Raw genomic sequence first — 19774 nt, 5'->3', positions numbered from 1 at the left:
TGACCCCTTGCCGATTTCAGCCAATCCAATGCAAGTTTGTTCAGAACTTACGGCATATTATAAGGGCTATAATAAAAGTGATTGGAAGTGAACAATCTCATACAGTGATGCGTGACATTCTATGAAGATTACAGTGTCTAAGAAACAAATACTCCTTATAGTAGAATAAATATACTACTACTTGAAATTCCAGCGGCTACTCACGTTTAAAAACCATTTCCTACTAAGGCCATGTTTAATCTATATTAAAAATCGGATTTACAAGGGTAATACCATAGGGGGAAAGGTTAAAATAATTTACAATCTCTTACATTTAAAAACAAACTGTAAACAATGTAATTTGAATATTTCACTTTTCAAACTGAATTAACTTTAATCAAAGTATATTCATGAATAAACAAAGCATGAAAGGTAATATGGTAAAATGCAAGGTAAAATGGAAACGCAAGTTGTAGTGTTCAAAACCATATCATGTGACTGCAGAAAAATGTCATGTAACAGCATATTTATCAAGAGCAATTGTAGCACTACACTGTGACAGTAGCCAAGTGCTTATGAAGCACTACCCTGTTACACCATAAGGTAGAAAGCTTGTGTTCTTTTATAGAGATACCATTTATGGCATGCATGCTTAGCTTCAGTATGTTAATAAGAATTTTAAATTCTCTGAACATGGATCATTTTAGTTATGGTTCAAAATACAGGAAATGTGGCATTGTACATCTGATCTGAGCAATTATATAAGCAGGGTGTACAATTTTCATCCTGCCGAATGTGCCACATTCTCTCCACACTTGCAGCGGCAAGTACGTTACAAACCCTGGCTAGTGGCATAGGACTTGAAATTTGGCATCCTGACTTTAACCCCTTAAGGACACATGACATGTGTGACATGTCATGATTCCCTTTTATTCCAGAAGTTTGGTCCTTAAGGGGTTAAAGGACCACTCTAGGCACCCAGACCACTTCAGCTTAATGAAGTGGTCTGGGTGCCAGGTCCAGCTAGCTTTTACCCTTTTTTTTATAAACATAGCAGTTTTAGAGAAACTGCTATGTTTATACTGAGGGTTAAGCCAGCCTCCAGACCCTCTAGTGGCTGTCTCTTTGACAGCCGCTAGAGGCGCTTGCGTGCTTCTCACTGTGAAAATCACAGTGAGAGCACGCAAGCGTCCATAGGAAAGCATTATGAATGCTTTCCTATGCGACCGGCTGAATGCGAGCGCGGCTCCTGCCGCGCATGCGCATTCAGCCGATGACGTCGCGAGGAAGAAGAGGAAGAGGAGGAAAGCTCCCCGCCCGGCGCTGGAGAAAAAGGTAAGTTTAACCCCTTCCTTCCCCCACAGCCCGGCGGGAGTGGGTCCCTGAGGGTGGGGGCACCCTCAGGGCACTCTAGTGCCAGGAAAACAAGTATGTTTTCCTGGCACTAGAGTGGTCCTTTAAACATCTCTCTCTATTGATGTGTGCCAGAATTTAACATTTCAAGTCCTATGACACTAGCCAAGGTTTGAATAGTAGGTAGTGACAATGCTGTACAGTCAAAGTATTACAACTTCATTACTTCTTTTGATTTTCCCAGTCTTATTTATACTGTATCGTCATAATCTTGTAGATCGTAGTAAATATATTTAGCTACAGCTACAATGCACATTAACCCCTTAAGGACCAAACTTCTGGAATAAAAGGGAATCATGACATGTCACACATGTCATGTGTCCTTAAGGGGTTAAAGAAAACTAGAAATGACATTAAAGGAACTGCTCTATCAAACTGCCTTGTCTATAGATCTAAATAATTCTATATTAAACTTGACAAGAAATGGATTTGTTTCTAAATATATCTCTCAGTCCCTACATTGGGCCTAGGTTTTAGTGGGGTAAAGCATGGCAATAAAAAGCAACCCAGCCACCACAACACTATTGTCCTTTTTGTTATTTAAAGTTAGGGATGCATGTTTTAAATAATTTAATTTCCTAGATGTAGAGCAACCATGCACATCAAGTACACCTTAGGAAGCCAGCTAGTACTTCGGGGATCTAGAATTGTGCTTTACAAGCTCTGTAATTTGCGTGTTTGTGTATTATCGCTCACCAAAATAATCAGTTTAAAAATCATGGCTGATGAGAAAAAATGTGATGGATGTGATCAACATCCATTCGCATGACAAGGACCAATTTAAAATAGAAATATTTTCTAATGATCACTTTATTGAAGACCAAAAACAGGGCACATTTTCTTAAAGTCTGACCTGTTTTCAGGCCAGTATCCACAAGTATTTAATTATGAATATTTTAAACAGTTCACATTTTTTTGCTAAACTTACAGCATAGCGGTGAATGGAAAATGTTTAAAAGGACAGAGTATGAATACATAGATCCGTTTGGGGAAACGGTTTGCACAAAATGCCTGTTTTTTTTTTTTTTTTTACACTAGTGGTTTCAGGCTGAGCTGTAACCCACCCTGTGGCAATAAGAAGATAGATATGTAATATTTCTAAAGTGCTCTAAATACACATGGCAAGCTAATGTCCACAACAGTGTCTCACCAATGATTAATTTCAAATAATTTTGGTTTACCTTAACCCTGTGAGTGTGTGATAGAGGGCCCAAAAATAGTCTCTTTCCGTGGAAAAGATTAAGATTTATTAACATCATTAAAGGAACACTCCAAGCACCATTACAGCACACTGTATAGGTTATGATGCCAAGAGGGCTCTGGAGCCCCCTTCCCACTTTGTATATAGTCAAACTGTTTCAGAATAATCTGACTTCTTATCTGGGGTCTGCTGAGTGCCGCTCCCCACCACTACTTCCTGAACCAGACAGTTGGAAAAACTCTTTCTGAACTAAGCCAGGTAAAGTAGGAGTGCCCTGGCACTCTTCCAATGTAAGTAGTCAAACCGTTTGACAACTTACCTGGGGTCTGCTCAGCTCCTAATCTGTTGGCAGGATCTCCTTGCATTGAGTTAATCCTAGTGGTGCAGGGCTTAGTTCATTGCCTGAGAGAACTCAGCTAATGATCTGAGTCAATGAGCTGGCCAGGCTAGACAGGGCTAAGCTCAGTGAAGTTGATGGAACATTAGGCTCCAGAAAATGCTGTGACTAGCACCAAGCAGACCCCAGGTATATTATCAAACTATTTATCATGGTTTGTCTACTTACCCAGGAAGAGCACCAGGTCCCTGAACTAGAACCACGACTGCAGGCTGTAATGGTTATGGTGTTTATAGGAGCTTAAAAATGTCCACCACCATGCTACAGACATCTCATTTTAAAGCGAATCCACTGAAGCATCAACAAATCCACACAATTTAAAAACTACATGGGAAAGTTCAACCTCTCGCCGAACGAATTATTAAACCTCAAGCAGAGTAAAATGAGATATTGGTTAGTATTTTCCACTGAATAATCCATGTTAGGATTTCAAAATCTAACTAGATACTGAAGCCATGAGCTGATTGATAATCTCAGAACCTGCTCTGTTGTGATGAATGTCTTTAATTTGAACAGAATGCAGAGCAGCACATTTATTATTGATTAGTTTGTCAGACTATGTATTGGGTGTAAAGTGGCCAAGCAATGCATGTTACTAAATGCTCCTTCAGCACTGAAAGAGGCAACGTGTTTCTCCATATGCATGAACACAGACCTTCACATTACATTTACAAATTATTTCCGAGTCTATTTCAAGCTAGAACAACCTTGACAGCTTTTCACCACCACCCTCAATTACACACATTTTCATGCAGCGAAAAGGAGTTTAATATTCTTTTAAACATACAAGATTTCTGTATAGGACTATATCACACTGTGGGCCAGCCAACATACAACATATTAGAATATATTTATGTATTCTGCTTTACACGGAAGCTTGTACTAATCAATGATCCATAGGCTCCGCTATGTTGGTCATTTCTATATCTTGGCTGTCCATTTCTTCTGAAGACTCTGCAGAAATTCCTGGTTGGATTTTAGGCCTCACAGATAACATGTTTTCCACAGAACTAGCAACATAACTATCTTGTGTACCAGAACCAACAGTCGTGTCCGTACATGTATCTGTCTGACTGCTCAAAGGCTTTGCAGGGGGCCATTCTCCCTTTTTTGGAGAAGTATCAGTCCCAACTGATTGCTCAGCATTTTGATCCCGTAAGTGCTTATCCATTGAAGCCTGAATGGAAGAAACCATTTCCTGCAATTTCTTCCTCTGGGCTTCAACTAAATTGGGATCAAGTTGCCGACTATCTCTCATGGTTACCATTCCAGGAGCTACTCTGATAAGTTCACCGTCACTGGCTGTGGAGGGCAATGAAGTGTCTGAATAGGTTAAAGTGCTATTGAAATCGGATGTTGCGCAGTGCTTTGTTGCATCTTTTGGTCTCTGATTATGATCCGGGCTACTAGAAGCTGTTCCCAGCGAGTGTCCTTTTCCTTGAAAGGCTGTCACATTGTGATGCTGCTCAGATTTCTTTTTCACTACTCCACCACTGCCTAGCTTCATCAAACCATGTGAGGGACTAGACTCCCTGCTTCTGGAAGCGGCTTCCGAGCGGACTTGGCTCAATGCCTCTTTTACCAAATCTTCAACCTCAGGGCCTATTGGAAAATGACCTGCAGCATCCACACAGAGATCGAGCCTATCTTCTGCTGCATTGTAGACAAATGTTTTGCCAGGAAGGTGAGGAAACGTGCAATGTTTTCCATCAACTATTCCTAAGGAAAGATAAAATAAAGAATTGGTAATGTGTTTGTGTGAATTGCAGTTCTAGCAATACACAAAATATAATAGGAAAAGCTGTAAGGATCATGGCCAAAGAATGTAACACAATAAGAGAAGCATTTAGCAAGGACAACATGAAGCAAAATGAAAATCATTTTAATGAAAGAAAGCAAATACAGGACAGTAGTAAAGCGCACAAAGTAAATTAAGGAAAAAATAAATTAAATGTATAAGACAAATATGATGTTGCCAGAAAACTTGCAGTAGAGACGGATGAGAGATAAGGAGATAAGTAAAAGAAAATGGGTGTGAATAAGAAAAATAAGTGAAATATGGCTGATAACAGTACAGAAACGTTAAAGTTATTAAAAACACCTCAAACAGAACACAGATTATTGGAGCTTTCCTAAGTGGTATAAGAGTTCTTTGTTCGTGCAGAGGGCACAGTTTTTTCTTGTGGCATTTGCTTTAGGTCAACCTCTTACGAACATAGCAGGTCAGCTTATTTTTAGAACTCTTTCCAACCATCTAACCTAGGGAGAATACCGAAAGCCTTGGGGGTATACTTGGGGGTATATTCAGAAAACATAACTGTGGAAAACGGACAACGGAATTTCACGTTTGAGGCCCAAAATAGCTAAACTCTGCATATTGTGATCTAAAACCGGTAATTCCCTGGTCGATTTTCTAAAATTCTAAGTTTAGTAAATATATTTGTGGAATCTCTGGACTTCAGAAAGTACACTCTTACTAAAGCATATGTTCCTACTTAACTTACATTTTGTGAAACATATTACGTACAAGTAAAAATCTGTATAAGCTGTAAAAGCCCTAGTAGAAGGGCTAATAATGTTTAAAGGGTAACTCCATGCTTCATAACCAGCTGAATTGGTTATGATGTGTGGAATATCCTTGCACATACATACACATTTGATATTTTCTGTAGCATAACTCTTTCTTAGGCACGCCTCCCATTTTCACAAAACATCTTGCTTGGGAAGCAGTGGCTCAGTCAATACAACCAGTGTGAGCTGAGCTGTTTACTTGACTCTGCTATTACTACTTTAACAACCGTGCTAAAAGTAAAGGGGACAAATCATAATAGTGACTGGCTATGGGCTGGAGTGATGTCAGCTCACACTCTCTCATTGGCTAAGTAGAGTCGATCCAATAAGGAATTTTAAATTCTGAAAATAGGGGGCATGGATAAGAGGCCAGGGTTATGCTGTAATGAAGCAGAAAAACTTTTCATTTTTTTCAGCAAAATTAATGATAAATAAATCAGACATAAATCGATTAATGGTAAAATGCCCTTACAAGAGATACAAGATATTTTATGCCATCATTTTCAAAAACTTTTTCTTTCATTTTAACAAATAATTAAAAGTGTATTAAAAAAAAAGGCATTTTTTTTTTTTCACTTTACCCATATTTTTCTTCATTATATTATAAAATACGCCTCCTTGGTGGAATAAATGAGGAAGCCCCTTCACATAGGTCCATACATCTTCACCTGAAAGAAAAAAAGAAAGATTTAAAGCATTTTTGTTATGCATCTTAAAAACAGGTTTTGGGTTTTATTTTTAAGGAAAATACAGTTTGTGCAGCAGCAATAATTAGGTGGGTGATATATACCAAAACAAAAATATAAACACCTTTTAAAACCTATGCATCAACTTTAATCCATTTCTGAACTGTATACTGGAGTCTTACTTATTTCAGGCACAGCAATTATATTTATGCAACATTGGCAATGCCAGTGTAAGGAAGTTAAAGGGTTACTTCAAGCACTATGACCACTTCAGTGATCTGAAGTGGTCATGGTGCCTGGAGTCTGTATGCGCAGTGTTTCACTATGCCCCAGGTGTAATTTAGCCGCAGGCAGTGTCATTAGGTATAAAGGAACAAGAGCTACCGCTTGCTAATATAAACTCTATGCATCCTATCCACAGAGTTACGTTCATTGTCAGAGCGGTCAGCTAACGCTTTAAGCCAAGGAATGGTTTGCGGTATTGGTTTTCTGCTTCTTCAGCTCTGTAGAAGTTATATGCATGTAAAAGGGCAATGGAGGAACTTTCATGCCAGGCAAGTGCCCAGGTAACAGGGCAAACTGTTACAAAACGGATTGCCCCATTACAGGAAAAGAGGTCCAGGGTACTCCCGGTATTAAAGCAGGCTGTAGTGGTTATGATACTCGGAGTAACACCAAGTCTATTTTAAGACAAAAATCAGGAAACTGACTAAACAAATTATTTAAGTGTCGCTTTAAAATTCACACCAAAAAAAATATATATTGATTCAAGCACCCAATACTCTATACAGCACAATGTAAAATTTCTAAAATATAAAAGTGGGGTACATAAATATTTAACCCTCTCCAACCCCCATAGTGGAAACAAAGTAGCAAAGAGATATATTATAAGAGAAGTCCACTGTGTTGGTAGGACACACTACTAAATGTAATAAGATTATTTATACACGTGGTTATGAGATTTTAAAATGCTTTTGTTTAACATGTCATTTTATAAATGTTTTATTTTATTTTACAAAGCAGACTTCAACATTTGCAGTGTGACAAGTGTAGAGAACGTAGGCCAAATCTGTTACATTTCAGTGCAGTTGCTATTACATGCCAGGTGTTTCAAACTCGTAGACTGGGGGTACGACATTGTGTTGTAGATTGTGGCTCAAGCTATATGCACTGAGAGATTGTCACATAAAATAACAATATCAAGAGCCAGCCAGAAAAACACCCAGTGGGATTTGTTTCTCATGAAGGAGCATCAAGGGAAACGTAGTGTATAGCAGAGTGACAAATATTAGCTTTCCACTACCAATAGAAAAAACACCCCAACACATCAATTCAGTAGAGGAAACACTTAAAGGACCACTCTAGTGCCAGGAAAGCATACTCGTTTTCCTGGCACTAGAGTGCCCTGAGGGTGCCCCCACCCTCAGGGACCCCCTCCCGCCCGGCTCTGGAAAGGGGAAAGGGGTAAAAACTTACCTTTTTCCAGCGCTGGGCGGGGAGCTCTCCTCCTCCTCCGTTCCTCCCCGTCGGCTGAATGCGCACGCGCGGCAAGAGCTGCGCGCGCATTCAGCCGGTCACATAGGAAAGCATTCATAATGCTTTCCTATGGACGCTTGCGTGCTCTCACTGTGATTTTCACAGTGAGAATCACGCAAGCGCCTCTAGCGGCTGTCAGTGAGACAGCCACTAGAGGAAATAGGGGAAGGCTTAACTAATTGATAAACATAGCAGTTTCTCTGAAACTGCTATGTTTATAAAACAATTAGTTAACCCTAGCTGGACCTGGCACCCAGACCACTTCATTAAGCTGAAGTGGTCTGGGTGCCTAGAGTGGTCCTTTAAAGATTGCTTTGGATTTAAAACTAGAATGGGCATTAGTACAATATATTCTAACACACACACACAGAGAAACATTTTCAGATAATTCTACAGACTTTTGGACATGCCAGCATTTCTTCTTACAAACAAGCGGTTACAAAATAAACAAAAATATGGCAGAATTCAATGTATTGCTTCTGAAAATCCATAAGATTTAATTAATTTACCATTACAGATTGTATAAATAATGAAACATTTGCAGGCTTTCACAAAAGACAAAAAAAAACCAAAAAAAAAAAGGAAGAGAAAATAAAAACTACTAAAAGCATTTGCTGCAGCCTCTTCCCTGAATACAGCTCATCATCAGACAAAATGGGTAAACAACTTGAAATCATAGCATGACAGCAGGTCTTAAGCTGCCATGTGCCAAGAGATAAACAAATACAATTAGGCTGCTCCAACATTTGGCAATGTGGACTAATTAAAAAAAAATGTAAAGAAAAAGTGTCTTGACTTTATTTTAAGAGATTTGTTTTTCTTCATTGTAAATGGGGATAGGCCGATTATGAGATCCTCATATTATCAGAGAAGATATTCAGCATTTAACCGATAATTGTCATTTAACAATATTACCGGGATCTAGAACTGTTAAACGTTGACCGTCCTACTTTACTTTATTTTACTATTGCTAAGTTCACCGTTTAGCTATGCTTAAAAATACAAAAAATGTGCAATTCCTCATGCCACTGTCAAACTCCAGTACATCTCTTAACACGCTGATGTGGCGTATGTCGCTACCATGTAACACCCTGCACAACAAAAATAAAGAATTCAAAAAAAAAAACAATATTACCGGTAACTTCTCCCAGTCACCACGCTCAGTCTTCTGCACCCGGAAACTCTAGCCTCCAGCCAATGAAGTGCCACATTGTGACCTCATGTCACCACTTTCTGTGAGTCCCCACATGCAGAGCTCAGCTGATGGCAGAGAGGTGAGACAGTGAATAATCTACTGTAATGTACTGGGCTGGCTGACTGAGGGTGATAAGAGTGTGATTGCTGACAGCACAATCCTACCAGTAACAGCACTGTACACTACACTGCGTAATATGTTGGTGCTTTATAAATGCCCATAATAAATTAAAGGATCACTATAGTGTCAGGAAAACAAACTTGTTTTCCTGACACTATAGCATCCTTAGGACCTCCCCCCTCCCTCAGGGTCCCCCTTCAGCTACTTACTTTAATCCAGCGCCGGGGTCCCTCAGCGCTGGTGACCTCTCTTCCCCCACCATCAGTTCCCAAGTGGAGCCGAATGCGCGTGCACGGCAAGTGCCGCACGCGCATTCAAACAGTCCATAGGAAAGCATTGCTCAATGGACAAATTTCGCATCCAGCGTCATAGAAGCACCTCTAGCGGCTGTCAGGAAGACAGCCACTAGAGGTTGGATTAACCCTGCAATGTAAACATAGCAGTTTCTCTGAAACTGCTATGTTTACATCTGAAGGGTTAAAACCTGGGGGACCTGGCACCCAGACCAGTTAATTGAGCTAAAGTGATCTGGGTGACTATAGTGTCCCTTTTAAAAAAAAATGCTGGGATCTCACTGATCCCAGCATGTAGTGGCCTGAGACTGAGAGGAGTGTGATTTCTGTCAGTATGTTTAGTTAATTTCAGATTTGTGTAGCAATTGAGTTACTTAAAAAAACAAACAAACAAATAAAAAAAACACAATTTTAAATGTGCAGAAAATCAGCAATTCATTTTTTTTTAGAGTCGATACTGTTGATCGGCGACCGATTAACAGTATCGACTCTGGAAAAATTATATTGGTTGATCCCTATTTCTAAAAAAAACATTAGGTACTCTTGTATCAAAGATCTTGCGTGATGAATTAAAGACCAATGTATTAAGGAGACGCCTAATGGAACTATAGCATACTAGTCAAGCGTAACAAAAAGGACATCTATTACTTGATGGCTATTTACATATGGTCCATTCCACTGTCCTTTCTCGCCTTAACTACTGTAATCTGCTTTTCAGTGGTCTCTTACGTGCTCCCAACCTGCACCATTACAGTACATAATGAATGCGGCAGCGAGACTCATCTTCCTGTCCGCCCGCACCTCCCACGCCTCACCCTTCTGTCAGTCCCTACATTGGTTTCATGTAAGATATAGGGCTCAATTTAAAATTCTGGTTCTTGCTTTCAAATCTCTACATAATGTTGCTCCTCCCCTATCTATCCTCCCTAATACACAAGTATGTCCCGTCTAGGCCCTTATGCTCTGCTGAAGACTTGCGTCTCTTCTGTCCGTACTCCCACCTCTGATGCTCGCCTTCAAGACTTTGAGGGCCGCAGCGTTCCTGTGGAACTCCCTTCCCTCCTCCGTTAGATGCTCACCCAGTCTCCACTCCTTCAAAAAAAATCATTAAAAACCCACTTCTTCATAAAAGCGTATCAATTAAACGGTTAATAGCACCCGTCTTATTCCTCTCTTGCAACGGTCATTAGTCTAATACTATCCTTACCTTTTGTGTCATTTTACCCCACTCCCTCTAGCATGTAAGCTCATTGACCAGGGCCCTCAACCCCTTTGTTCCTGTGTGTCCAACTTGTCTGGTTACAACTACATGTTTGTTTGTTCACCCACTGAAAAGCGCTGCGGAATTTTTTAAATAATATAATTTTTCCAAAGAACACTAAATGTGACATGGTCACTTTCATGCTGGTGTCAAGTGGAAGAAAAGGGAAATACTTAGAGCTCTCCATTTTTACCAACTGCATCTTGTGGATCCAGGCCATCTTGAGTTCCTAGCAAGTAGTGGTGTCACTGGTGTACTATCACACCACAGGTATCTGCACAAGATCCACTTGGATAATCCATTAAACAAGTTCCACTCACGATCACGGGTTCCTAAATGCCTTCAGTAAACTTTAGCTTGGATTGCTCATTTGATGCAGCTAGTTGACTTATTTACATTGATGTCCTTGCCTACCAATGATAGATTAAAAATAATTTCACAAACTCCTTACTACTAGTCATAGGGCATCCACTGACTTAATGTGAAAACAATAGGGAGCCAAGCAATTGCATAGGCCATGGTCTACTGAATCCACAACCTCTACATTATAGCAGATATACCCTTTGTGCATAAACTATACATTTGCTAGCAGAATGTAAACAACAGGAGGGAAAAAAATTGAATTACGTTAAATGATCAGTGCTAAAGCTATATTTCGAATAAGATATTAAATGAATGTCTTTGCGCTATATCAAGTCTCTTCTTTCTTCATGAAACAATTTCATTACATTCTAATTGTTGCTATGGAAGAAGATAAATGTATTTGCGTTAATCTAGAACTGCTGAAAAGTCCAGCAATGCGGTGGCAGAATCCATTGCAAATATACATCAGATTGTCAATCTGATAGACCGAAAGTGTTGGAACTTATATTACTGACATCTGTCCCATCAGCACAGCAAACTGAAGTGAATTCAATGCAGCATAATGTGAACACTAACAGACCTGACTCTACCCTATAACATCAAGGTAAACCGTAAACATAGCTAACTGGTTGTTCATTTTCGATCTCTGGCACCACGAGTTTACTGAAATGCAACCTTCACAATAGCTAGCACGACACAAGCAATAGCATAGATTACCCTCCAGCAGATTTCTAGAATGGCGCTCCAGCATACCTCCTAATATTCAGAGAAATTAAACTGTGATGGATCTGGACTGGAGATGGGACAGTATGAAAAGGTAGTGTAAGCCATACGGAAGCTCAGTATGTTTTGTTCTATGCTTCTGTACAGACATACAGTATTACCGCTATTTGCATTGGCTGTTCACATGTACAGCTCTTCCACTGAACTCAGAGGTTCAGGATTAGTTAAACATTTTAGCTACACCCTGCTTAGTCAGCAGTGAAACTTCAGAGCCATGATCTATACATCAAAACTGCTTCATAAAGTGGTTTTGGTGACTATAGTGTCCCTTTAAATTCATCCATATTCTGGCTTTTATAGACTGAGTGTATTTGCATGGCAATTCTAGCAGGTGGCTCCCAGAAATGGTTCGACAAGGACCGGACAACAGCTTAAAGGGACTCTCCAGGCAGAGTATTTTACTCACCTGGTTCCAGCGCTGGGAGCCTCGTGAAGCCGCGCCCCCTATTTCGTCAAAATTCCGAAATAGGCGGGCACGAGCAGGGAGCAATCAGACGATTCCATTTGGAAGCGTCATTGCTACCTTGTGCGAAAGTGCGGCTTCGCCGCACATGCGCACGTACTTCAGAGGGCGGCATTCATGCCGCCCTCTGAAGTCCTGAGCGCACTAGCACTCATGCGCGCGGTGTGCGCGGCCGCGAGCTGACTGACAGCTCAGCTCACGGTCTTTGCACGCCCCCTCTCCTCTGCTGACAGGCTGGAGAGAGAAGGCGCGCACACAGTGCCTTCTCTCTCCTGCACACGTCAGACGTATCTTAATACGTCTGACGTGTACAGGGCCTTTTTAGGGCCCTACATGATAGGAAGTCCCTCTGGTGGCCGTCTGAGTGACGGCCACTGGAGGTATTCCTATCAACGTAAACACTGTATTTTCTCTGAAAATACAGTGTTTACATTAGATCGCCTGCAGGGAGCTATAGATCTCACCTGAACAAATACATTAAGCTGTAGTTGTTCAGGTGACTACAGTGTCCTTTTAACACCATAAAAAGGCATGTAGTGATTTAGAATAATTAACTGCACCTTTAACCCTTTAAATTCTAAAAAAAGTTAATTAAAAATAAACACGCACATGCACTCTTTCACAGCCAGGCTAGATGCGAAGAAAAGTTGATATGTAATGTGGCTAATACACACTTGATTATTTAAAAGAATCCTGCATGACAGCAATGTGTCTTCTGAGTCACAATTGTTCAGATTTCCCATAAGCATCCTTAGTAACACTGATAAATATGGCCCTCAATTAGCAGCACAACAAACGTTTATTTAAAGAATAAAACCAGCTTAGTGAAAATTATGTAAAACTACAAGTCAGATTTGCAATTTTAGAAACCAAGCAGGGTTTTAAGTTCATTATACATTATATCCAGAAGGAGGAAACCTTCTTTCTAGCAATGAGAAGCAGCTGACGAAAACTTTATTTCCTATTTAGTGTGCCAAAGGTCAGCCACAATAATATCTCCACTGACAGCTAGACTCTGACACTTCAGCTGACAAGTCAACGTGGAGTTCTCCTTTATAGTGCAGAGGTACTGTGTATCTAACAACGAAGAGTCGAAACTGAAAATTCTAATGAGATATGCACTTGCATTGCTCCAAAGGCAAAAACTAAGAACATTTGCAATTTGATGCCAAACAATCCAACAAACTGAATTATGAATAACTACAGCACTGAGAAAACACTCTAGCGGTATAAACATTATTCGGCATTTCACTTTGAAACAGAAAATGCAGATAGCTGCTGATACAAGGACTTTAAACTTTCCACCTCTTAGCAAGACATTATTTGATTAAGTAGGACCTACAATGCATTAGTCTTCAAAGTGCTATTTACGCCTCCAGCACAGTAGAGATTTTTGTGTTATTGGGTTGCATGTTGCACGCAAGCATAGTTTCAAGGACAGAACAGACAAATATTTTATCAACTAGTTAATTTTTATACTCTGATCATTACCTGCAGTTATAAACCTTGACTCCATATCGCAATATTAACTTTAGCCAAATTACAAAATCTTAGCATGACGAACACCAATGAGGAGGAAAAAACAACATAAATCAGAAACCGGAATCTCTAATATTTAACTCGAATAACAAATTGGGGGTTTTCCATTCCTCTGGTACATTGCCAACGCATTATGATTTTCACATTATCAATAATGTCCTGCCGGGATAGCGGTAACTGGATGAGAATACTTTGGAGTTAGCTAATCACTCGCCGCCTCTTCCACATTATCAATGTAACTAAGGAGTGCTCCATTTATGAAGATGGAAAAAACAGTTCTAAAGTGAAAACTGTCCCATTTCTACTTTTAGTCCAATATTGTTGAACTGAAAACATAAATAACTTCATATAAAGAGAATGTTCACATTTAACTATTTTGGCCTAAAATGTTAAATTCATTTTGAATTCATGATAATTCATACTTTACTGAATCTAATATAGAACATAAACAAATTGACCCAACTTGTATGGAGTGAAGGATATATCCTCCATATATAGATCGCATATGGACGCACAAAGATGTGAAAGGCTTGAAGGAAAAGGGAAAAAACAATATAGCGAATGCCAAAACACAGATGAAATTGAATGTTAAATTAAAGCGTGCCCCCCTGAATAAAATGAATTGTTTTCCCTTACCCATTAAAGTTGCCAGCAAACATAAAGAATACATTTCTTTGTCAATCTGCTCTTGAAGTTCCCTAGACACTGATTTAGCAGACACTGCTGGGTCCTCGGCTTTCACATTATGGACAGAGTGAGGTGAAGTGTGAAGAACAGCTTTGTCCTTGGCCTTCAAAATCTCTACTGTGACCCGGTCACCATGTTGTAAAGGAACTGGCTCATTTTCCATTCCATCTTTGGGTGGTAAAAGTTCTTTTGGTGGGAATCCATAACGTATGCATTGCAATTGGGGAAGGATATCCAACTCTTTGGCTATACTTTCCTGCAGTTCAGAGAAGGTGGTTGAGGATTTTAATGTGAGCATTGCCTGTCTACCATCATTGGTTGTTATCCGAATTTTCTTTTCTTTGGATGATGTTGGGGAGTAAGGTGTTTTAGTGGGTGTTGACGGGCCTGATGATGAACTGTCTCTGACACTTCCAGGGGATGATGTCCTTGCTTGTCCTTTCTGTTCTTGTTTCATTTTTTCAGTTTTGCGTTTTTGCATTATGATGGCTTGGTCAGAAATATTTTGCTGAAGTTTCCTTTCTGCTTTGCTCATATTTAGTTCCTCTTTGTGCAAAGTCTTTGCTTTCTGACCAGTTAAGATGATTTTGGTGGGCAGCTGGGATTCTGGCTCCTTTTCCATCTGCATATCCTCTATTCTTTGTACATGAGCTCCATCAATAGATACTGGTGTATACTCACCAGGGTTCTTTTTGGCAGTCTGGTGTAATATTGTGTTAACCACTTTCTGTACAAGAATTTCACTGCCAAATTCCCCAGGAAAATGCTTTGTGACAAGTTTCATTGCAACGTCATACACATTGCTATTGAGAGTCACATCACTTTCATATTGGAACCAGTACACAGTCTCCCTCACTACTCTTCCACCCCACTCAAGAGTAATAGGAAAGGCTTCAGGCAAGTTGTCATATTCTTTACCATCCCAGTAATGTTTGAATCCACAACCACATTTTCCACCAAGTGACCTGGTATTTGTTCTGTCTCCATCTATATATACAATTGAGGCATCACTTCTGACTCTACGCACAGAATTTCCACGGCACCAATTACAACTAGTCAAATTACTCAAGTTATAGTCGGGCACCAATATGTCATTTGTAATATCATAGGAACAGACTATATTGTTAAGGGGAAAACTATAGTTTTTATCAGGCTTCAGTTGTCCATGAGTGGTCTTTGCAAGGTTATACAATTTCCCACCCTGGGTCAACCACTCTGGGGGGACAAGAAGTTCTGACAAGGCGCCACAGATAAGACACTTAAAAAGTCGGTTCTCGAGAACCGCCTTTTTCGCTGCAGTGGTCACTTCTTCAGGCTGGATTCCAATAACTCCCGTTCTTCTGTAAAAGTATTGATGTACGTCGGCTACTAAACTGGGGTGAATGCCATGCATGTTCATGAAAACCTCTTCCATTGCAGCAACCAGTCTGAGTAAATATTTATCCTGCAAACTCCTGTCCCCGCCAATCACACAACTTCCATCCTCTTCTAACTTTATATACTCCCTTATTAAGTCTTGCGGCACCCCCCATGCTTTTGGGAGCAATTTTAAGGGCAGCTTTGGCAAAGAGATGCCTTTTATGCCAACCAAAGGAATATAGTGGTTGCGCCCGGAGCTGCTCCATGCGATGCATATTGGCTTATTCAGTTGTCCTTCTTTGCCCTTACAATTCTCCACTGGTATGAGGCCAGGAAGGAACGTAGCAGAATAGTCACCAGAACTCCTCATTCCGCTTAGAGAATCTAGAAGTATAATGGGGCGGTGAAGGACATTAGCCAGGCCGAAAATGTGAATGTTTCGCAGTCCATGGGGGACACCTTCAGGAGGAACAAATAACGGGTCGCACTCATTAATGATGTCTTCCCATTCGGCGGCATCAATGAAGTCATGAAAAAGAGCTTTGTATCGGTCTAAGTTATCTTTCAAATGCTTCTTCAGGTTCTCCCGCAGTGCGTGCCAAAACAGCTCCCTGCCTACCAGCGCCCGTGACACGGCATGGACCAGACAGTGGCCATCGCCATCAACGTGGACCGGGATGAAGCACTCCTGGTTACTGTTGGCCCTTTTGATGTCCTCCAGAGTGTCGTGCAGATACAGTAGGCTACCTGAGCGGTCTTTACCGTAGCCCACCGTGTCTACGTGCTCGGGTTCAATGAGGAAGGCCCGGTCGCCCAGCAAGGAGCAGTCAAACACATCCCCCTGGTTCATGTCCCTCAGGAGCTTGGCCTTGCCAGTCTGCTTGTCCATGCCATACCGTGCCAGGATGGGGGAGAGCAGCTTGCAGTGGTAGTTGGACAGCCCCATGACTTTCACCATGTCAGTGTTCCTCCTGGGAGGCCCAGCCACCCCGAGCAGGGCGTTCCTCAGCAGGTTGTGCAGCACCACATCCGGCTCAGTCACTTCCTCCACCTCCAGCAGCTGCCTCTGCTCGTGCCGCTGCCCGCAGTCCGTGCACTCGATGCTGGCCGAGCCCTGGGCCGGGAAGAAGAGCCGGGCCCGGCACTTGGGGTCCGGACATGTCCCGGAGAAGATGCGGCGATCCCTCCTCCTCTGCTGCTGCTGGACCTGCGAGGGGGACTGTGGGGGCTGAGACATGGCTGGACACGGTCACCGCTGGCCCATTCTCCGCCAGGCAGGGAGCAGCCCACCACAACACCAACAATAACAACAACACAGCGGCCCCACCGGCCGGTCTCCAATGCGGAAGCTCAGAGCCCTCTCACCGCCTACCGCTGCTCCACCTCCTCCCTCTTCGCTGCTGGAGCCGTTGACAGACGTAACGGCCCCCTTTCCCTGCAGGCCACGCCCTCCTGCGCGTAGTAAAATGGATTTTGTAGTCCAGAGCGCTTTGTGGAATGTTGCAGAGGCCGGGCGGAAGACTACTTTTCCCAGAGGGCAGTGCGGTGGCACGCGGAAGTGGTGCTGCGGGCCGTGCGTTCCAATGGCTGCTAGGAGCAGCGTGCTAGTGTCATGGGAGCAGGCTAGCTGGCTGGCTGTCTGACTGTCAACATGGGATGGGGGGCAGGGCTCAGAGTGCTTCCTGTTTTCCCGCTGTATTAAAGCTGTGTCATCTACAGGTGCTTTGTTTATTGTGGGAAGATAAGGAATAACTCATTTCCTAGGCTAGGAGATTATCCATTAACATGGGGCTGTGTGCCAAATGTCAGTTATGCACAGGCACAAAAATACACACTATGACTACACTGTCTGCCATATGTATTCCAAATAAACACTATCACTATGAGGTCTATTCACTAAACAGTTCATGGAAAAAGAATTTCAAAATGTAGACTAAAACAGTAAAAATGGGGGGGGGGAGGGAGGGCTCAATCACAGCTAGTTTTCAGTTCTGTTATTTAAACATTTAACCTTATAGGCAGAAGAAGCACTGCTGCTTAATGTAGTGGCTTGGGGGCAAAGAGTCCGTCCCTATAAGCCACTATAATGCATTTCTATGAGAAGATGCTGATTGGCGCTGCACTGCGATTTGCTCTGCATGCACATTAGCCGCAGCCAATGCTTCCATGTTGGCAGAGATCGTCAGACAGCCTCACAGAGAGCGATGTACCGCGTGAAACAAGTTAAAAAAGGGGGGACCAATAATCGGAGTAGGTGGCTTAACATTATAGTATAAGAAATACACGTTTGTATTCCTAATGCTATAGTGTTCCCCTTAGCCTAAAACTGGACACTATTTGTCAATATTCCCCAAATCTCTATTTAATGTAAAGTGTAGCATAATATGTTGGCGCTATATCAATGCTAATAATAATAATGAATAAACCTGTATATGTTTATATGTATGTGAATATAGAACATCAAGCCATATCTATGAAAACATAGTGGGGGGTTAAAAATTATAGGGAATGTGATTGTATTTGTGTGCATTATCACTATGTGTTAATGCAAGGATGCAGTTGAGTGTATTGTAAGTGTGTGAATGCATGGAGGTATTATGTAATGCTGACGGTAATTGTATAGCAGTAAATGTCATTGTTTTTTTCTCTATAGCATCTGTGTGTGTTAATGCAAAAGTATGAATCTAGTGTGAGTGTGTGTAAATGTACAAATCGAATTGTGTCAAGTTTCAGCATATGTGAGTTCTGAGTCCAAGTTGTAAGTTAATGTGAATGCATGGTTCTACAACGCAGATCGGAGTTGTGCTTGAATGCAGGGGTGCACTTGTGCAAAGTGACAGCGTATATGTGAATCCTGGCATGTATTTTCGTAAAATGTTGACATTTTGCATAGTTTGTGTATTTGTGCAGAATATCTGTTTGTGAGAATTCAGGGATGACATTGCGTGGAGTGTATATTTATAAATTATGTTTGGGTGAGGTGAATGAATCCAGTTATGTATTTTACCATTGCAGGTTTTAATCTGTTCCATTTCCAGCGATGATGTAGCCCACAAAGGTGCAAGATTCTCTTTGTTGATGACCAAGCGTTATCAGCCTGTCGAGGTTGACACTGTGAGATTAACCATTAAATCACACTTTAGGCCCAGCTTTTAATATGATAACATTTTCTGACTTTGGCAGTATTGCTGACAGAAAGATGACTCATTAAATTTGGACTGTGATTTTTTATTTTTTTTTATAACTCTTGTGATTGGTTATTAGTTTGTTTCCAATATCATATTGTGTGGCTTAAATGTCAACTCAGATGGCTTCCTGATACATAAAGAATGTATAGATCATGTAATGATAATCTTTGTTATATAGCTGCAGAATATTAAAATGTGACTTGAGATTTGCAGCATATTCACACTGTTGTGACCTATGTCTACCACTAGAGGGTATACCAGACTTAACAATAAGCTAACTAACATGGTTCACTTACATTGCATACCTTCTTATTGCTATGCTGAACTTTGAACCTCTTAAAGAAACACTATAATTAAAATAATATATGCTTTTTTTTTATTGGAACATTACTGTGTTCAAATTGCCATAAAACATCACTGTGGCAGTCATTCCAGTGCCCCTCTTGTGAAGTCCTCAATCCTGATGACTTTTGTCCAATCAGATTCTTCTTATAGAGACGCACTGATGACATACATAGCTTGCATGGCCTTCACCACAATCCATCAATCCAATACGTGTCTATTAAAAGCGCTGTATCCAGTGGTTCTTTGCATGCTGGCACTGGACTTCAAATAGATTGAGTAATGGAATCTATTTGTGTCTGAAACCTCTAATATCCATCCCAGAAAGATAATTCCAGGCTGTGCAATGTTAAATCTGTGCATAGTGGGCAACAATTGTAAGCACGCGTACCATTAAA

The 19774-nt window shown here is 41.1% G+C and overlaps 1 protein-coding gene across 1 annotated transcript; it reads right to left on the bottom strand.

Moving 5' to 3' along the window:
- Positions 1-1353: 1353 nt before the first annotated feature.
- Positions 1354-17256, bottom strand: VCPIP1 (valosin containing protein interacting protein 1). The gene is made up of 3 exons (XM_063451346.1): positions 14437-17256; positions 6143-6229; positions 1354-4709 (listed from the first exon to the last, which is right to left on the bottom strand). Exons 1-3 carry the CDS (start codon positions 17081-17083, stop codon positions 3877-3879), a joined length of 3567 nt encoding a protein of 1188 aa, XP_063307416.1. The 5' UTR covers positions 17084-17256; the 3' UTR covers positions 1354-3876.
- Positions 17257-19774: the final 2518 nt, after the last annotated feature.

The sequence above is a fragment of the Pelobates fuscus genome, chromosome 4 (genome assembly GCF_036172605.1).
Source record: "Pelobates fuscus isolate aPelFus1 chromosome 4, aPelFus1.pri, whole genome shotgun sequence".
In the NCBI taxonomy this organism is placed as follows: domain Eukaryota; kingdom Metazoa; phylum Chordata; class Amphibia; order Anura; family Pelobatidae; genus Pelobates; species Pelobates fuscus.
Note: the sequence above shows the minus strand (reverse complement) of the source record. Positions and strands in the feature narration are given on the sequence as shown.